Source organism: Pecten maximus, chromosome 9 (assembly GCF_902652985.1).
Source record: "Pecten maximus chromosome 9, xPecMax1.1, whole genome shotgun sequence".
Classification (NCBI taxonomy): domain Eukaryota; kingdom Metazoa; phylum Mollusca; class Bivalvia; order Pectinida; family Pectinidae; genus Pecten; species Pecten maximus.
In genome coordinates this window covers 30,687,357-30,710,508 of record NC_047023.1, presented here as the reverse complement: position 1 = coordinate 30,710,508, position 23,152 = coordinate 30,687,357, and the positions used below count along the sequence as shown (strand labels likewise).

The 23,152-nt window shown below is 36.6% G+C and overlaps 1 protein-coding gene across 2 annotated transcripts in view; it reads left to right on the top strand.

Moving 5' to 3' along the window:
- LOC117334290 (lon protease homolog, mitochondrial-like) overlaps positions 1-23,152 on the top strand; it is a 56,770-nt gene that overhangs the window by 17,395 nt on the left and 16,223 nt on the right. For both annotated transcript variants that reach the window (XR_004534069.1, XM_033893814.1), the window contains exons 14-17: positions 13,563-13,618; positions 13,890-13,977; positions 14,268-14,390; positions 14,931-15,047. Coding sequence is in view for 1 of the 2 variants with exons in the window: in XM_033893814.1 (XP_033749705.1) it covers positions 13,563-13,618; positions 13,890-13,977; positions 14,268-14,390; positions 14,931-15,047 (384 nt within the window). In the remaining variant the exon portion in view is untranslated. The remainder of the gene's footprint in view (positions 1-13,562; positions 13,619-13,889; positions 13,978-14,267; positions 14,391-14,930; positions 15,048-23,152) is intronic.

Below are 23,152 nucleotides of genomic sequence, written 5' to 3'. Positions count from 1 at the left end.
AGTGTGAGTTACATACCAGATATATAGAGACAGAGTGTGAGTTACATACCAGATATATAGAGACAGAGTGTGAGTTACATACCAGATATATAGAGACAGAGTGTGAGTTACATACCAGATATATAGAGACAGAGTGTGAGTTACATACCAGATATATAGAGACAGAGTGTGAGTTACATACCAGATATATAGAGACAGAGTGTGAGTTACATACCAGATATATAGAGACAGAGTGTGAGTTACATACCAGATATATAGACAGAGTGTGAGTTACATACCAGATATATAGAGACAGAGTGTGAGTTACATACCAGATATATAGAGACAGAGTGTGAGTTACATACCAGATATATAGAGACTGAGTGTGAGTTACATACCAGATATATAGAGACAGAGTGTGAGTTACATACCAGATATATAGACAGAGTGTGAGTTACATACCAGATATATAGAGACAGAGTGTGAGTTACCAGATATATAGATACAGAGTGTGAGTTACATACCAGATATATAGAGACAGAGTGTGAGTTACATACCAGATATATAGACAGAGTGTGAGTTACATACCAGATATATAGAGACAGAGTGTGAGTTACCAGATATATAGATACAGAGTGTGAGTTACATACCAGATATATAGAGACTGAGTGTGAGTTACATACCAGATATATAGACAGAGTGTGAGTTACCAGATATATAGATACAGAGTGTGAGTTACATACCAGATATATAGAGATGGAGTGTGAGTTACATACCAGATATATAGAGACAGAGTGTGAGTTACATACCAGATATATAGAGACTGAGTGTGAGTTACATACCAGATATATAGACAGAGTGTGAGTTACATACCAGATATATAGAGACAGAGTGTGAGTTACATACCAGATATATAGAGACAGAGTGTGAGTTACATACCAGATATATAGAGACAGAGTGTGAGTTACATACCAGATATATAGGGACAGAGCGTGAGTTACATACCAGATATATATAGACAGAGTGTGAGTTACATACCAGATATATAGAGACAGAGTGTGAGTTACATACCAGATATATAGAGACAGAGTGTGAGTTACATACCAGATATATAGAGACAGAGTGTGAGTTACATACCAGATATATAGAGACAGAGTGTGAGTTACATACCAGATATATAGAGACAGAGTGTGAGTTACATACCAGATATATAGAGACAGAGTGTGAGTTACATACCAGATATATAGAGACAGAGTGTGAGTTACATACCAGATATATAGAGACAGAGTGTGAGTTACATACCAGATATAGAGACAGAGTGTGAGTTACATACCAGATATATAGAGACAGAGTGTGAGTTACATACCAGATATATAGAGACAGAGTGTGAGTTACATACCAGATATATAGAGACAGAGTGTGAGTTACATACCAGATATATAGAGACAGAGTGTGAGTTACATACCAAGGATATATAGAGACAGAGTGTGAGTTACATACCAGATATATACAGACAGAGTGTGAGTTACATACCAGATATATAGAGACAGAGTGTGAGTTACATACCAGATATATAGAGATAGAGTGTGAGTTACATACCAGATATATAGAGATAGAGTGTGAGTTACATACCAGATATATAGAGACAGAGTGTGAGTTACATACCAGATATATAGAGACAGAGTGTGAGTTACATACCAGATATATAGAGACAGAGTGTGAGTTACATACCAGATATATATAGACAGAGTGTGAGTTACATACCAGATATATATAGACAGAGTGTGAGTTACATACCAGATATATAGAGACAAAGTGTGAGTTACATACAAGATATATAGAGACAGAGTGTGAGTTACATACCAGATATATAGAGACAAAGTGTGAGTTACATACCAGATATATAGAGACAGTGTGTGAGTTACATACCAGATATATAGAGACGGAGTGTGAGTTACATACCAGATATATAGAGACAGAGTGTGAGTTACATACCAGATATATATAGACAGAGTGTGAGTTACATACCAGATATATAGAGACAGAGTGTGAGTTACATACCAGATATATAGAGACAGAGTGTGAGTTACCAGATATATAGATACAGAGTGTGAGTTACATACCAGATATAGAGACAGAGTGTGAGTTACATACCAGATATATAGAGACAGAGTGTGAGTTACATACCAGATATATAGAGACAGAGTGTGAGTTACATACCAGATATATAGAGACAGAGTGTGAGTTACATACCAGATATATAGAGACAGAGTGTGAGTTACATACCAGATATAGAGACAGAGTGTGAGTTACATACCAGATATATAGAGACAGAGTGTGAGTTACATACCAGATATATAGAGACAGAGTGTGAGTTACATACCAGATATATAGAGACAGAGTGTGAGTTACATACCAGATATATAGAGACAGAGTGTGAGTTACATACCAGATATATAGAGACAGAGTGTGAGTTACATACCAGATATATAGAGACAGAGTGTGAGTTACATACCAGATATATAGAGACAGAGTGTGAGTTACATACCAGATATATAGACAGAGTGTGAGTTACATACCAGATATAGAGACAGAGTGTGAGTTACATACCAGATATATAGAGACAGAGTGTGAGTTACATACCAGATATATAGAGACAGAGTGTGAGTTACATACCAGATATATAGAGACAGAGTGTGAGTTACATACCAGATATATAGAGACAGAGTGTGAGTTACACCCCAGATATATAGAGACAGAGTGTGAGTTACATACCAGATATATAGAGACAGAGTGTGAGTTACATACCAGATATATAGAGACAGAGTGTGAGTTACATACCAGATATATAGAGACAGAGTGTGAGTTACATACCAGATATATAGAGACAGAGTGTGAGTTACATACCAGATATATAGAGACAGAGTGTGAGTTACATACCAGATATATAGAGGACAGAGTGTGAGTTACATACCAGATATATAGAGACAGAGTGTGAGTTACATACCAGATATATAGAGACAGAGTGTGAGTTACATACCAGATATATAGAGACAGAGTGTGAGTTACATACCAGATATATAGAGACAGAGTGTGAGTTACATACCAGATATATAAGACAGAGTGTGAGTTACATTACCAGATATATAGAGACAGAGTGTGAGTACATACCAGATATATAGACAGACAGGTGTGAGTTACATACCAGATATATAGAGACAGAGTGTGAGTTACATACCAGATATATAGAGACAGAGTGTGAGTTACATACCAGATATATAGAGCACGAGTGTGAGTTACATACCAGATATATAGAGGACAGAGTGTGAGTTACATACCAGATAATAGAGACAGAGTGTGAGTTACATACCAGATATATAGAGACAGGAGTGTGAGTTACATACCAGATATATAGAGACAGAGTGTGAGTTACATACCAGATATAGAGAGACAGAGTGTGAGTTACATACCAGATATATAGAGACAGAGTGTGAGTTCAATACCAGATATATAGAGACAGAGTGTGAGTTACATACCAGATATATAGAGACAGAGTGTGAGTTACATACCAGATATATAGAGACAGAGTGTGAGTTACATACCAGATATATAGAGACAGAGTGTGAGTTACATACCAGATATATAGAGACAGAGTGTGAGTTACATACCAGATATATAGAGACAGAGTGTGAGTTACATACCAGATATATAGAGACAGAGTGTGAGTTACATACCAGATATATAGAGACAGAGTGTGAGTTACATACCAGATATATAGAGACAGAGTGTGAGTTACATACCAGATATATAGAGACAGAGTGTGAGTTACATACCAGATATATAGAGACAGAGTGTGAGTTACATACCAGATATAGAGACAGAGTGTGAGTTACATACCAGATATATAGAGACAGAGTGTGAGTTACATACCAGATATATAGAGACAGAGTGTGAGTTACATACCAGATATATAGAGACAGAGTGTGAGTTACATACCAGATATATAGAGGACAGAGTGTGAGTTACATACCAGATATATAGAGACAGAGTGTGAGTTACATACCAGATATATAGAGACAGAGTGTGAGTTACATACCAGATATATAGAGACAGAGTGTGAGTTACATACCAGATATATAGAGACAGAGTGTGAGTTACATACCAGATATATAGAGACAGAGTGTGAGTTACATACCAGATATATAGAGACAGAGTGTGAGTTACATACCAGATATATAGAGACAGAGTGTGAGTTACATACCAGATATATAGATACAGAGTGTGAGTTACATACCAGATATATAGAGACAGAGTGTGAGTTACATACCAGATATATAGAGACAGAGTGTGAGTTACATACAGATATATAGAGACAGAGTGTGAGTTACATACCAGATATATAGAGACAGAGTGTGAGTTACATACCAGATATATAGAGACAGAGTGTGAGTTACATACCAGATATATAGAGACAGAGTGTGAGTTACATACCAGATATATAGAGACAGAGTGTGAGTTACATACCAGATATATAGAGACAGAGTGTGAGTTACATACCAGATTATAGAGACAGAGTGTGAGTTACATACCAGATATATAGAGACAGAGTGTGAGTTACATACCAGATATATAGAGACAGAGTGTGAGTTACATACCAGATATATAGAGACAGAGTGTGAGTTACATACCAGATATATAGAGACAGAGTGTGAGTTACATACCAGATATATAGAGACAGAGTGTGAGTTACATACCAGATATATAGAGACAGAGTGTGAGTTACATACCAGATATATAGAGACAGAGTGTGAGTTACATACCAGATATATAGAGACAGAGTGTGAGTTACATACCAGATATAGAGAGACAGAGTGTGAGTTACATACCAGATATATAGAGACAGAGTGTGAGTTACATACCAGATATATAGAGACAGAGTGTGAGTTACATACCAGATATATAGAGACAGAGTGTGAGTTACATACCAGATATATAGAGACAGAGTGTGAGTTACATACCAGATATATAGAGACAGAGTGTGAGTTACATACCAGATATATAGAGACAGAGTGTGAGTTACATACCAGATATATAGAGACAGAGTGTGAGTTACATACCAGATATATAGAGACAGAGTGTGAGTTACATACCAGATATATAGAGACAGAGTGTGAGTTACATACCAGATATATAGAGACAGAGTGTGAGTTACATACCAGATATATAGAGACAGAGTGTGAGTTACATACCAGATATATAGAGACAGAGTGTGAGTTACATACCAGATATATAGAGACAGAGTGTGAGTTACATACCAGATATATAGAGACAGAGTGTGAGTTACATACCAGATATATAGAGACAGAGTGTGAGTTACATACCAGATATATAGAGACAGAGTGTGAGTTACATACCAGATATATAGAGACAGAGTGTGAGTTACATACCAGATATATAGAGACAGAGTGTGAGTTACATACCAGATATATAGAGACAGAGTGTGAGTTACATACCAGATATATAGAGACAGAGTGTGAGTTACATACCAGATATATAGAGACAGAGTGTGAGTTACATACCAGATATATAGAGACAGAGTGTGAGTTACATACCAGATATATAGAGACAGAGTGTGAGTTACATACCAGATATATAGAGACAGAGTGTGAGTTACATACCAGATATATAGAGACAGAGTGTGAGTTACATACCAGATATATAGAGACAGAGTGTGAGTTACATACCAGATATATAGAGACAGAGTGTGAGTTACATACCAGATATATAGAGACAGAGTGTGAGTTACATACCAGATATATAGAGACAGAGTGTGAGTTACATACCAGATATATAGAGACAGAGTGTGAGTTACATACCAGATATATAGAGACAGAGTGTGAGTTACATACCAGATATATAGAGACAGAGTGTGAGTTACATACCAGATATATAGAGACAGAGTGTGAGTTACATACCAGATATATAGAGACAGAGTGTGAGTTACATACCAGATATATAGAGACAGAGTGTGAGTTACATACCAGATATATAGAGACAGAGTGTGAGTTACATACCAGATATATAGAGACAGAGTGTGAGTTACATACCAGATATATAGAGACAGAGTGTGAGTTACATACCAGATATATAGAGACAGAGTGTGAGTTACATACCAGATATATAGAGACAGAGTGTGAGTTACATACCAGATATATAGAGACAGAGTGTGAGTTACATACCAGATATATAGAGACAGAGTGTGAGTTACATACCAGATATATAGAGACAGAGTGTGAGTTACATACCAGATATATAGAGACAGAGTGTGAGTTACATACCAGATATATAGAGACAGAGTGTGAGTTACATACCAGATATATAGAGACAGAGTGTGAGTTACATACCAGATATATAGAGACAGAGTGTGAGTTACATACCAGATATATAGAGACAGAGTGTGAGTTACATACCAGATATATAGAGACAGAGTGTGAGTTACATACCAGATATATAGAGACAGAGTGTGAGTTACATACCAGATATATAGAGACAGAGTGTGAGTTACATACCAGATATATAGAGACAGAGTGTGAGTTACATACCAGATATATAGAGACAGAGTGTGAGTTACATACCAGATATATAGAGACAGAGTGTGAGTTACATACCAGATATATAGAGACAGAGTGTGAGTTACATACCAGATATATAGAGACAGAGTGTGAGTTACATACCAGATATATAGAGACAGAGTGTGAGTTACATACCAGATATATAGAGACAGAGTGTGAGTTACATACCAGATATATAGAGGACCAGATGTGTGAGTTACAATACCAAGATTATATAAGAGACAGAGTGTGAGTTACATTACGATTATAGGAAAAATTTTAGTTACAACCAAATTTTGGGCAATTTTTTTAATAAAATATATAAACAATGTTTAAAACCATATAAAAGGACAAGGGAGTCATCCAAAAATTTAGGACAATTGAGTTAATCCTATAGAAAACTTTTTTTAATCCCCAGTATAAGAACGAGTTAATTTAATACCAGAAATAAACAGATTATTATTCCCCCCAGTAATAAACAACCTTTTTTCCCCTCCCCCTATATATAAAATTTTTATCCCCTTATAAAACTTAGTTCCAACCAATTCAAAATTTTAAATTTTCCAAATATAAACAGGGGGTTTTTTAAACCCAATTATATAAGGGGCATGTAAACCAAAATAAAGCGTTTTTTCCCCTCCGTATAAACAGATTTTTCTCCAGTTAAGGCAGAGGTGGTTACCCCCCTTTTAAACAATTATTTACCAAAATAGGACGAGGGAACATAAAAATTTTTGGGGGGATTTTACCGAAATAAGTAGAGGACAGTGTGAGTTACAATACCAGATTAGAGAACAGAGTGTGAGTTTACAACCCGATATAGACGACAATTGTGAGTTTACATAACCAGATATATAGAGACAGAGTTGAGTTTACATACCAGATATATAGAGACAGAGCGTGAGTTACATACCAGATATATAGAGACAGAGTGTGAGTTACATACCAGATATATAGAGACAGAGTGTGAGTTACATACCAGATATATAGAGACAGAGTGTGAGTTACATACCAGATATATAGAGACAGAGTGTGAGTTACATACCAGATATATAGAGACAGAGTGTGAGTTACATACCAGATATATAGAGACAGAGTGTGAGTTACATACCAGATATATAGAGACAGAGTGTGAGTTACATACCAGATATATAGAGACAGAGTGTGAGTTACATACCAGATATATAGAGACAGAGTGTGAGTTACATACCAGATATATAGAGACAGAGTGTGAGTTACATACCAGATATATAGAGACAGAGTGTGAGTTACATACCAGATATATAGAGACAGAGTGTGAGTTACATACCAGATATATAGAGACAGAGTGTGAGTTACATACCAGATATATAGAGACAGAGTGTGAGTTACATACCAGATATATAGAGACAGAGTGTGAGTTACATACCAGATATATAGAGACAGAGTGTGAGTTACATACCAGATATATAGAGACAGAGTGTGAGTTACATACCAGATATATAGAGACAGAGTGTGAGTTACATACCAGATATATATAGACAGAGTGTAGAGTTACATACCAGATATATAGAGACAGAGTGTGAGTTACATACCAGATATATAGAGACAGAGTGTGAGTTACATACCAGATATATAGAGACAGAGTGTGAGTTACATACCAGATATATAGAGACAGAGTGTGAGTTACATACCAGATATATAGAGACAGAGTGTGAGTTACATACCAGATATATAGAGACAGAGTGTGAGTTACATACCAGATATATAGAGACAGAGTGTGAGTTACATACCAGATATATAGAGACAGAGTGTGAGTACATACCAGTATATAGAGACAGAGTGTGAGTTACATACCAGATATATAGAGACAGAGTGTGAGTTACATACCAGATATATAGAGACAGAGTGTGAGTTACATACCAGATATATAGAGACAGAGTGTGAGTTACCAGATATATAGAGACAGAGTGTGAGTTACCAGATATATAGAGACAGAGTGTGAGTTACATACCAGATATATAGAGACAGAGTGTGAGTTACATACCAGATATATAGAGACAGAGTGTGAGTTACATACCAGATATATAGAGACAGAGTGTGAGTTACATACCAGATATATAGAGACAGAGTGTGAGTTACATACCAGATATATATAGACAGAGTGTGAGTTACATACCAGATATATAGAGACAGAGTGTGAGTTACATACCAGATATATAGAGACAGAGTGTGAGTTACATACCAGATATATAGAGACAGAGTGTGAGTTACCAGATATATAGAGACAGAGTGTGAGTTACATACCAGATATATAGAGACAGAGTGTGAGTTACATACCAGATATATAGAGACAGAGTGTGAGTTACATACCAGATATATAGAGACAGAGTGTGAGTTACATACCAGATATATAGAGACAGAGTGTGAGTTACATACCAGATATATAGAGACAGAGTGTGAGTTACATACCAGATATATAGAGACAGAGTGTGAGTTACATACCAGATATATAGAGACAGAGTGTGAGTTACATACCAGATATATAGAGACAGAGTGTGAGTTACCAGATATATAGAGACAGAGTGTGAGTTACATAACAGATATATAGAGACAGAGTGTGAGTTACTACCAGATATATAGAGACAGAGTGTGAGTTACATACCAGATATATAGAGACAGAGTGTGAGTTACATACCAGATATATAGAGACAGAGTGTGAGTTACATACCAGATATATAGACAGAGTGTGAGTTACATACCAGATATATAGAGACAGAGTGTGAGTTACATACCAGATATATAGAGACAGAGTGTGAGTTACATACCAGATATAGAGACAGAGTGTGAGTTACATACCAGATATATAGAGGACAGAGTGTGAGTTACATACCAGATATATAGATACAGAGTGTGAGTTACATACCAGATATATAGAGCAGAGTGTGAGTACATACCAGATATATAGAGACAAGTGTGAGTTACATACCAGATATATAGAGACAGAGGTGTGAGTTACATACCAGATATATAGAGACAGAGTGTGAAGTTACATACCAGATATATAGAGACAGAGAGTGTGAGTTACATACCCAGATATATAGAGACAGAGTGTGAGTTACATACCAGATATATAGAGACAGAGTGTGAGTTACATACCAGATATATAGAGACAGAGTGTGAGTTACATACCAGATATATAGAGACAGAGTGTGAGTTACATACCAGATATATAGAGACAGAGTGTGAGTTACATACCAGATATATAGAGACAGAGTGTGAGTTACATACCAGATATATAGAGACAGAGTGTGAGTTACATACCAGATATATAGAGACAGAGTGTGAGTTACATACCAGATATATAGAGACAGAGTGTGAGTTACATACCAGATATATAGAGACAGAGTGTGAGTTACATACCAGATATATAGAGACAGAGTGTGAGTTACATACCAGATATATAGAGACAGAGTGTGAGTTACATACCAGATATATAGAGACAGAGTGTGAGTTACATACCAGATATATAGAGACAGAGTGTGAGTTACATACCAGATATATAGAGACAGAGTGTGAGTTACATACCAGATATAGAGACAGAGTGTGAGTTACATACCAGATATATAGAGACAGAGTGTGAGTTACATACCAGATATATAGAGACAGAGTGTGAGTTACATACCAGATATATAGAGACAGAGTGTGAGTTACATACCAGATATATAGAGACAGAGTGTGAGTTACATACCAGATATATAGAGACAGAGTGTGAGTTACATACCAGATATATAGAGACAGCTTGAGTTACATACCAGATATATAGAGACAGAGTGTGAGTTACATACCAGATATATAGAGACAGAGTGTGAGTTAACCAGATCTATAGAGACAGAGTGTGAGTTACATACTAGATATATAGAGACAGAGCTGTGAGTTACATACAGATATATAGAGACAGAGTGTGAGTTACATACCAGATATATAGAGACAGAGTGTGAGTTACATACCAGATATATAGAGACAGAGTGTGAGTTACATACCAGATATATAGAGACAGAGTGTGAGTTACATACCAGATATATAGAGACAGAGTGTGAGTTACATACCAGATATATAGAGACAGAGTGTGAGTTACATACCAGATATATAGAGACAGAGTGTGAGTTACATACCAGATATATAGAGACAGAGTGTGAGTTACATACCAGATATATAGAGACAGAGTGTGAGTTACATACCAGATATATAGAGACAGAGTGTGAGTTACATACCAGATAATAGAGAAGAGGGTAATAGAGACAGAGTGTGAGTTACATACCAGATATATAGAGATAGAGTGTGAGTTACATACCAGATATATAGAGACAGAGTGTGAGTTACATACCAGATATATAGAGACAGAGTGTGAGTTTACATACCAGATATATAGAGACAGAGTGTGAGTTACATACCAGATATATAGAGACAGAGTGTGAGTTACATACCAGATATATATAGACAGAGTGTGAGTTACATACCAGATATATATAGACAGAGGTGAGTTACATACCAGATATATAGAGACAGAGGTGTGAGTTACATACAGATATATAGAGACAGAGTGTGAGTTACATACCAGATATATAGAGACAGAGCTGTGAGTTACATACCAGGATATATAGAGACAGAGTGTGAGGTTACATACCAGATATATATAGACAGAGTGTGAGTTACATACCAGATATATATAGACAGAGTGTGAGTTACATACCAGATATATATAGACAGAGTGTGAGTTACATACCAGATATATATAGACAGAGTGTGAGTTACATACCAGATATATAGAGACAGAGTGTGAGTTACATACCAGATATATAGAGACAGAGTGTGAGTACATAGATATATAGAGACAGAGTGTGAGTTACATACCAGATATATAGAGACAGAGTGTGAGTTACATACCAGATATATAGAGACAGAGTGTGAGTTACATACCAGATATATAGAGACAGAGTGTGAGTTACATACCAGATATATATAGACAGAGTGTGAGTTACATACCAGATATATAGAGACAGAGTGTGAGTTACATACCAGATATATATAGACAGAGTGTGAGTTACATACCAGATATATAGACAGAGTGTGAGTTACATACCAGATATATAGAGACAGAGTGTGAGTTACATACCAGATATATATAGACAGAGTGTGAGTTACATACCAGATATATAGAGACAGAGTGTGAGTTACATACCAGATATATATAGACAGAGTGTGAGTTACATACCAGATATATAGAGACAGAGTGTGAGTTACATACCAGATATATAGAGACAGAGTGTGAGTTACATACCAGATATATAGAGACAGAGTGTGAGTTACATACCAGATATATAGAGACAGAGTGTGAGTTACCAGATATATAGAGACTGAGTGTGAGTTACATACCAGATATATAGAGACAGAGTGTGAGTTACATACCAGATATATAGAGACAGAGTGTGAGTTACATACCAGATATATAGAGAGAGAGCATGTTTGTATCCTTTCAGGATGCAATTAATTATTTTTTTTGTTAAATTAAAATGATAAAACTAGAAGCTCAATTTTTAGCCCACCATCATCAGATGGTGGGCTATTCAAATCGCCCTGCGTCCGTGGTCCGTGGTCCGTCCATCCCTCCGTCCCTCCGTCCCTCCGTCCGTCCCTCCGTCCCTCCGTCCGTAAACAATTCTTGTTATCGCTATTTCTCAGAAAGTAATGAAGGGATCTTTCTCAAATTTCATATGTAGGTTCCCCTTGGTGCCTAGTTATGCATATTGCGTTTTGAGACCAATCGGAAAACAACATGGCCGACAGGCAGCCATCTTGGATTTTGACAATTGAAGTTTGTTATCGCTATTTCTGAGAATGTACTGAATGGATCTTTCTGAAATTTCATATGTAGGTTTCCCTTGGTGCCTAGTTATGCATATTGCGTTTTGAGACCAATCTAAAAACAACATGGCCGACTGGCAGCCATCTTGGATTTTGACAATTGAAGTTTATTATCGCTATTTCTGAGAAAGTATTGAAGGGATCTTTCTCAAATTTCATATGTAAGTTTCCCTTGGTGCCTAGTTATGCATATTTCATTTTGAGATCAATTGGAAAACAATATGGCCGACAGACCGCCATCTTGGATTTTGACAATTGAAGTTTGTTATCTCTATTTCTCAAAGTACTGAATGGATCTTTCTCAAATTTCATAAGTAGGTTCCCCTTGGTCCCTTGTATTGCATTTTTGGACCAGTCTGTCCTGAAAACAACCTGGCAAACAAACAGCCATTATCGTTAAATCTCAAATTTCTTATATAGCTAGGATTCCCTTATTTGAAAAGTACTGGAGGGATGTCTCAATTTGCACAGATTAGTAAAATGAAGGGAAAAGTAGAGAAAAAATCAATCTGACATGGAACCTATGAAGATCATTCAATGGTGGGCGCCAAGATCCCTCTGGGATCTCTTGTTTTGAGGATGGTAATAGCATAATGTATGTGTCTGTAATGTTTGGTGTTGTATAAAAATATCAACAGCTGGGTCTTGTTTTCAATTGACAATAAGTCTTCTTGGAGGGGAATGAAGCACCTTTGATATATATTGGTTGATCCAAATCTGTCCCTGAAGGAAACAAGCAGAGACATCCAGGTAACAAACACAGTGTCAGTAGACTGTTGCTGCTCTGAAATTACCACCTGGAACAGTAATCTGAGATGGCCATGGTGTAACACACGCTGTCCTCATGATGTGGCATTAAGAACAGTTGCCATCACAACACTCTTTTAATAGTTTGATTTTCATTCTGTCAATTCCAACTTAAATCAATACATGTATTGTCATTTCAATACCAACTGAATTAAAAGCATCATGTCTGACATTTCTCCATATAAACTTTAAAGTGTTGCTGTCTCATTTTTGATTGGATGTTATTCCACTGTACCATGTGTAAATGTTTGTATTTTACAGTACTTTAGGTTTAGTGTTGGAGGAATGACGGATGTGGCTGAAATTAAAGGTCACAGGTAAGTCAAACAATGGATAAAATAATCTTGGTATGGTGCAAGGGATTTTAGTTTTCTATAAATTAAAGGTAGCATGCAGTGCACCCTTTCCCCCATGCGAACACAGAGACAAAGCCCAATAAAAATTAAGTACATATTTATGGTACATCTGTTAAAAGTGAGAGATGGTGCAAAAATTCACATATATTCACTGTGAAATAATTACATTACAAAATAAGCCTAATCTCTCTGTATCAATACAGAACTGATTGTTTATGTATGATACTTACAGGAGGACCTATGTCGGGGCCATGCCTGGAAAGATGATCCAGTGTCTAAAGACAACAAAGACAGAAAATCCTTTGGTACTAATTGATGAGGTAAGATAATTAATTACCTTCTCATGTGATTAATAGAAATAGATAACGTCAATATAAATGCTTTTAAAATCATATATGAGACTTTAAGTTTCTGTTGTGATTATTTTGCAAGCAAAACTACTTAAAAACTTGATATGGAGACGTATCATAAATAAACATTAGAATACAATATTCTTTGAAAAATGTCTTTGCAGTTTTATTACAGCTCACTGAATCTGTTGAATACTTTATTTCTGTCATGCTTAAATTCCACCATTGTTCTGTGTAGTGATTGTTGTTACTTTTTGTAGGTTGATAAGTTAGGAAGGAGTTGGCAGGGTGACCCATCCTCTGCTTTACTGGAACTGCTCGACCCTGAACAGAACGCCAATTTCCTCGATCACTATTTAGACGTCACAGTGGATATGTCAAAGGTAACAAGCTTTGTGATTTCACTTTCTCTAGTTAAGAATTGATAGCCAATCTGGGTAAGGTTGGGTGATTTTAAGTCATTGCAATACAGTTGGGTGATTTAAAGTCATTTCCATATTATAATCTGGTAAAAGCTGAGTGATATTAAGTCTGGTAATGGTTGAATGATTTCAAGTCATTTATAGTTTGGTAATGGTTGAGTGATTTCAAGTCATTTATAGTTTGGTAATGGTTGAGTGATTTCAAGTCATTTATAGTTTGGTAAAGGTTGAGTGATTTCAAGTCATTTATAGTTTGGTAAAGGTTGAGTGATTTCAAGTCATTTATTGTCTGGTAAAGGTTAAATGATTTCAAGTTATTTATTGTCTGATAAAGGTTGAGTGATTTCAAGTCATTTACAGTTTGGTAATGGTTGAGTGATTTCAAGTCATTTATAGTTTGGTAAAGGTTGAGTGATTTCAAGTCATTTATAGTTTGGTAAAGGTTGAGTGATTTCAAGTTATATATTGTCTGGTAAATATTGACTGGTTCTTTCCCGACAGGTTTTGTTCATTTGTACTGCCAATGTAACGGACACCATTCCAGAGCCACTCAAAGACCGGATGGAAATGATTGATGTCTCTGGCTATGTGGCAGAAGAAAAGCTTGCCATTGCACAGGTAAAGATTGATGATCTTGTTTGGTAATCTAGTATGAATTACAAAGCAACCTTGTTTCTGTAAAGTTGACTTCTTTATTGAGTTTCCATCAAATCAACCCTTACTCCTCAGCGGTAAATATAGACCTATTTTATTACCTACATAAGGTTTTATTTCACACAGGCTGTTTTTTCTCCTATGATAAATGATAATAAAAAAAGCAAGAAAAAAAAACCCAGGAGAACATTTTTTTTTATTGATATTTAGCAACTCTGCTCTCATATTGGCTCCTGCATGCAGTATTATTTTGGAAGCCGTTGACCTTTGAACCAAGCTTTTCATTTCAAAATTCCCTTATTAGAAAGTGGGTAGCATTCTCAGAATCCTAGATCTCTGCCCGTCTCTCCAAATGCACAGAACTATGATACAGTACAGGTTGAAGTGAAAATCGTTATTCAACATCAAATTGAAAGCAGCATCAGAACACAAAAAGGTAGCCACCGAAATAGCTAGAACAACCTGCCATGTTGGGGAAGGTAGAGGAGGCCAAAATAACTAGTACAACCTGCCATGTTGGGGAAGGTAGACACCGAAATAACTACAACAACCTGCCATGTTGGGGAAGGTAGCTATTGAAATAACTACAAAAACCTGTCATGTTGGGGAAGGTAGACACCAAAATAACTAGAACAACCTGCCATGTTGGGGAAGGTAGCCATTGAAATAACTAGAACAACCTGCCATGTTGGGGAAGGTAGAGGCCAAAATAACTAGAACAACCTGCCATGTTGGGGAAGGTAGCCATTGAAATAACTAGAACAACCTGCCATGTTGGGGATGTAGACGCCAAAATAACTAGTACAACCTGTCATGTTGGGGAAGGTAGACACCAAAATAACTAGTACAACCTCCCATGTTGGGGAAGGTAGACACCAAAATAGCTACAACAACCTGCCATGTTGGGGAAGGTAGCCATTGAAATAACTAGAACAACCTGCCATGTTGGGGAAGGTAGCCATCAAAATAACTAGAACAACCTGCCATGTTGGGGAAGGTAGCCATTGAAATAACTAGAACAACCTGCCATGTTGGGGAAGGTAGAGGCCAAAATAACTAGTACAACCTGCCATGTTGGGGAAGGTAGCCATTGAAATAACTAGAACAACCTCCCATGTTGGGGAAGGTAGAGGCCAAAATAACTAGAACAACCTGCCATGTTGGGGAAGGTAGAGGCCAAAATAACTAGTACAACCTGCCATGTTGGGGAAGGTAGACGCCAAAATAACTAGAACAACCTGTCATGTTGGGGATGTAGACGCCAAAATAACTAGAACAACCTGCCATGTTGGGGAAGGTAGCCATTGAAATAACTAGAACAACCTGCCATGTTGGGGAAGGTAGATGCCAAAATAACTAGTACAACCTGCCATGTTGGGGAAGGTAGCCATTGAAATAACTAGAACAACCTGCCATGTTGGGGAAGGTAGCCATTGAAATAACTAGAACAACCTGCCATGTTGGGGAAGGTAGAGGCCAAAATAACTAGTACAACCTGCCATGTTGGGGAAGGTAGCCATTGAAATAACTAGAACAACCTGCCATGTTGGGGAAGATAGCCATTGAAATAACTAGTACAACTTGCCATGTTGGGGAAGGTAGCCATTGAAATAACTAGAACAACCTGCTATGTTGGGAAAGGTAGACGCCAAAATAACTAGAACAACCTGCCATGTTGAAGAAGGTAGCCATTGAAATAACTAGGAACAACCTGCCATGTTGGGGAAGGTAGCCATTGAAATAACTAGGAACAACCTGCCATGTTGGGGAAGGTAGACGCCAAAATAACTAGAACAACCTGCCATGTTGGGAATGGATGAGTAATACTTATGATCAGCATCTCTATTGTACAATTTGTCTGTGAACATGAGATATCTGATTTCGTAATCTCAAATATGTTGCTGGAGTCTTACAGAAAGCAGCAGTTTTGACTGACAGGAAAGAGGAGGGCACATATTGGTATTTTAAAGCCAAATTACCAACACTATGTGATAAAATCATTTGAATTGCCAATCGAGGGTACTACGCATTTGTCTTGATAATGATACTACAATGTATAAATCATTTTATAACCTCTGTTAAACTAAATGATGTTTGTGTGCATAGAATGATTTTGTTCATTCATCTTTAGGGTTCTTTCTATCACAAAATGCCCACTGATCTTGAGGGGATTTCCATTGATGAGCATGATCCCCACCAGAAAATCATTTTAGATTTTGACAATCCATCATGGTATAATTGTCATCCATCCATAAACAATTTACATTTTCAACTATTTCTCAATAACAAAGAGGCCCAGGGTCATGATATTGAGCCAGTAGCATGCTGGAATTAAGAGCTGCCAAGTTTTTTTTAAATGAATGACCTTGACTTTCTTTCATGGTCACATAGATCAAATATCTTTAAAAAAGATTTCTCAATAACCAGGAGCCCCAAGGTCATGATATTAGGCCAGTAGTATGCTAGAATCGAGGTCTTCCAGTTTTGTTGAAATGAATGACCTTGCCCTACTTTCAAGGTCACAGGGCTGAGATGTGTTAAATGTTGGTTTAAAAGCAAAACATCAACTTTCAGAGTACACATCAAAACTCCAGAGTCTATTAAGGCACTTGGTCCTCTTGTCTAGTTTTGTGTTCAGCTTCAAACTGTACAGTCAGAAGAAAAGTGTTGCAGCCACGTTATCAGAAAATTCTATTTATTTATTTTAATTAATCGTTCAAATGAGAACATCATTTTGGAAAGCAATGACACAATGTCAAACACGGCAGTATAAATATTTTGGTAATCATCACATGATCCATTGACTTTCTAACATACCAGTAGAAGTGGAAAGAACAGATCGTTCAAAATAACATAGAACTCATAAAGATTTACTATCATACACCATGAGTACATCTGCACTATCAGCTTAAATAAATCGTAAGTACAATTTTTGTTTTCTATTGATTAATTTGGATGATCGTGATCACCAATATGTACTTTAATCACATCCAATCTTATTTAAATCAAGAAAAAAAAAATAGTTTGAACACAATTTCATGTGAAGCTGGCATATTGTTTCTGTAGAATTCCATGGGGGCACCAGCACTCTGCCCTTATAAGATGAGATTTAATTTTCGTCTAAAGTGATTTAGTAGTAGGACTTACAATCGGGTAAGGTTGAACCACAGTCCGAGACTCCAACACAGCACATTTGGTCTATAAATATTCATGTCATGGAAATGTGGCTTGATAATGAATTCAGATGGTCGGTTTATCAGGGCAACATGGTCAGTAAATTGTCTATATTTAAAGAGTCGGCTCTATCTATTTTTAGCCTTAAGAGCAATGATGGTGTCTGCTAAAGTCCAGGCTGATGGTTCAAGTGGTGTTTCCATTAGTGGACCTGGAATGGAATGGATAGCAAGTCGATGTGGGAATAGACATTTGTTGTCCGTTTGTATAAATGTAATACAGAAAGGATATGCTACTTGTACCAGTGTCACCTCCATTCATCTGTGTGAACATCTGATTAATCAGACTTTGTGTACGTGTTGCCATTCATAATAAGATGAACCCTATTGATTTTTATAGTCAAGGGGTCAAAAGTCGAAGTCCCAACTCAGGAATCATAAATCATGGATAAAAGGCTAATGTCACATTAGATCATAAAACAGAATTAATTATTATCAAGGTGAAGAGAAAACCACTAAGGAGCATAATATAAATGTTTTCCTAGCTGCATGGTATATAATTTCTTTCAAACTTCAGATCAACTCCCTTTTATTGACAGTAATAAGGCTCAAAGGTCAAATACACAAGGTAATACTGTAATAAACAAAATTTGTTGTCAGCCTGATTCTGATGGGTTGGATGGGGGAACACATCATTGAGGATAATCAAATTTGGAATAATTGTTTCTCTTTATGAGAAAATCAATCATATTGATTTGTAGAATCAGGGGTCATGGGTCAGTGGCATATTTCTCAGAAAGTATGAGATGGATCTTTTCCAATTTCTTTCATAGATTCTTGTTTTGTCCCTAGTTGTGTCTGTGAAATCTAAGGACTGATCATGTTCAATTTTGGGACTGATCAGAAAAAGCATTTCTGTCAATACAAATATGTACATATGTTTTAAATCTGTTTCATCCCTCTTACAACTTCAATTTTTGGACATATTTTGAACTTCATTAAATGATCAATTACGAGAATACTTTGGCATAGTTCATTTTTACCATCCTCTATTGAATTTCAGCCTTTAAATCTGTTGTTTATTTTGTGATATTGTAATCAGTCAGTAGTTACAGCAGGGTTTCCAATGGTAAATACAGTTTGATTGCTTCAATCTCTGGTAAAACACAAGCTGTATTACAGCATATTCTCCAGTATAACACCAGTTGTATTACAGCAGGATCTCCAGTATAACACAAGCTGTATTACAGCAGGATCTCCAGTAACACCAGTTGTATTACAGTAGGATCTCCAGTATAACACCAGTTGTATTACAGTAGGATCTCCAGTATAACACCAGTTGTATTACAGCAGGATCTCCAGTAACACCAGCTGTTTACAGTAGGATCTCCAGTATAACAACAGCTGTATTACAGTAGGATCTCCATTATAACACCAGTTGTATTACAGCAGGGTCTCCTGTATAACACCAGCTGTATAACAGCAGGATTTCCAGTATAACACCAGCTGTATTACAGTAGGATCTCCAGTATAACACCAGCTGTATTACAGCAGGATATCCAGTATAACACCAGTTGTATTACAGTAGGATCTCCAGTATAACACCAGCTGTTTACAGCAGGATCTCCAGTATAACACCAGCTGTATTACAGCAGGATATCCAGCATATCACCAGATATATTACAGCAGGATCTCCTGTATAACACCAGCTGTTTTACAACAGGATATCCAGTATAACACCAGTTGTATTACAGCAGGATCTCCAGTATAACACCAGCTGTATTACAGCAGGATCTCCAGTATAACACCAGCTGTATTACAGCAGGATCTCCAGTATAACACCAGCTGTATTACAGCAGGATCTCCCGTACAACACCAGCTGTTTTACAAAAGGATCTCCAGTACTACACCAGCTATATTAAAGCAGGATCTCCAGTATAACACCAGCTGTATTACAGTAGGATCTCCAGTATAACACCAGCTGTATTACAGCAGGATCTCCAGTATAACACCAGCTGTATTACAGCAGGATCTCCAGTATAACACCAGCTGTATTACAGCAGGATCTCCACTATAACACCAGCTGTATTACAGCAGGATCTCCAGTATAACACCAGCTGTATTACAGCAGGATCTCCTGTATAACACCAGCTGTATTACAGAAGGATCTCCAGTATAACACCAGCTGTATTACAGCAGGATCTCCTGTATAACACCAGCTGTATTACAGCAGGATCTTCAGTATAACACCAGCTGTTTACAGCAGGATCTCCAGTATAACACCAGCTGTATTACAGCAGGATCTCCAGTATAACACCAGCTGTATTACAGCAGGATCTCCAGTATAACACCAGCTGTATTACAGCAGGAAATATATTCAGTATAACACCAGCTGTATTAAAACAGGATCTCCAGTATAACACCAGCTGTATTACAGCAGGAAATATATTCAGTATAACACCACCTGTATTACAGCAGGATATCCAGTATAACACCAGCTGTATTACAGCAGGATCTTCAGTATAACACCAGCTGTATTACAGCAGGTTATTCAGCATATTACCAGCTTTATTACAGCAGGATCTCCAGTATAACACCAGCTTTATTACAGCAGTATTTCCAGTACAACACCAGCTGTATTAAAACAGGATCTCCAGTATAACACCAGCTGTATTACAGCGACCAGCTGTATTACAGCAGTATTCCAGTATAACACCAGCTGTATTACAGCAGGATCTCCAGTATAACACCAGCTGTATTACAGCAGTACTTCAGTATAACACCAGCTGTATTACAGCAGGATTTCCAGTATAACACCAGCTGTATTAAATACATGTGGATCACTTCATCAATCTAAAGTGACAGTTTTTACTGCTAACTCCCACACTTCTCTGCCTGCAAAGACACTTTGCAAACTGTTGCACTCCAGTATTAATCAATGCTCTATCCTTTACAACAAAATATTGTCAAGATGATGTTTGTTCATTTTCAGACCTATTACAGAATGCTTTCATACTGTAATATATTGATCAAAAGGTTCGAATTTGTTGATAGTAATTTTTCCTTTTGTGTTGCAAAGTCGTCAAATAAGTTTTTTCCCTTTGAACCAGTTCTTACCAAAACTATAAATATGCTGACTAAGGGAAAAACTTTCCTCCTGCCTCTGTATCTTATACTGATTGTATGGCTGTTGATTGGATATCATCCAGGCATAAGGACATAAATCATATCGGTTTCTCTCTTAGTTTATACACAGGAAAAGTATTCTATACAGAAATGACAGATCCTGTGCTTTAATCTTGTTGGTAAAATACCACCTGATACTGGTGTGTCTCCTATATCATTCCCACTCATTCACTCTGTGGTTTGTTGTCCCTTTGGTCTCTTAATTATGATATTGCATCTATTTTTGTCTAGTCTGCGGCAAAGCTGCAGCCGAGGATATGGTGTTAGTTTTATGGTGGCAGCAGCAATCACATCAGTGTCAACATTTCACTTTAAAGTTTTGTGTTTTCATCTTTTATTATTGCAGGTCTTTTCTCAGAAAGTATAAGTCTAACTTGAACCAATTTTATATAGTTAGATCACATCTCAACACACCCAACAGATTACATGGATTTTATTTTTGCTGTACTTTTTGGTTTAAAAACCTTAGATTTGAGGAAATTGATTTACAAATTAGTTAATAACCAAATTGTAATTAATTCTTTATTAGATTGGGGGTAAAAATGTTTTTGAATATTTTGAGAATTAGTGATTTGGCAAAATTTTATAACTGTTTTGCAATGCATCACTATTTACATGTGTCTATAATATATAGAGGATATACATGTATCTATAATATATAGAGGGTGTACATGTGTCTATAATATATAGAGGGTGTACATGTGTCTATAATATATAGAGGGTGTACATGTGTCTATCATATATAGAGGGTGTACATGTGTCTATAATATATAGAGGGTATACATGTGTCTATAATATAGAGGGTGTACATGTGTCTATAATATATAGAGGGTGTACATGTATCTATAATATATAGAGGGTGTACATGTGTCTATAATATATAGAGGGTGTACATGTGTCTATCATATATAGAGGGTGTACATGTGTCTATAATATAGAGGGTGTACATGTGTCTATAATATATAGAGGGTGTACATGTGTCTATAATATATAGAGGGTGTACATGTGTCTATAATATATAGATGGTGCTTCCATACTATCAGGTCGAGGTTTATTTTAGTGATTTTTCTATTTTGCTTAAAACTTACTATACCTGCAAAGCAGGACAAGCGAGACATATAATTATGTGTCATTCTTGTTTACACTGGGATCTCTAACTGTATGATTGTATTGCTGTTTCAGTGTTTTTCATTGCCAATTTTGGTAAGCTGCCATCTGGTGTGAATTAGAAAATTTATGGGCTGCAAAAGTGTAAACTGGCACCTATGTAGTAATTACTTATTACCGGTAGGCAATACAAGCCCATACACAATATAATGGTGTTTCTCACAGTGCCTCTATAGCCAGTAGGCAAGCTAGACCATATATGATATATGGTATGTGTGTTACAGAGCCCATACATTGATTAGACAAGACCATATGATATGTGGTATGTGTGTTACAGATCCCATATATATACTGATTAGACAAGACCATATATGGTATGTGTGTTACAGAGCCCATATACTGATTAGACAAGACCATATGATATGTGGTATGTGTGTTACAGAGCCCATACACTGATTAGACAAGACCATATGATATGTGGTATGTGTGTTACAGAGCCCATACACTGATTAAACAAGACCATATGATATGTGGTATGTGTGTTACAGAGCCCATATACTGTTTAGACAAGACCATATGATATATGGTATGTGTGTTACAGAG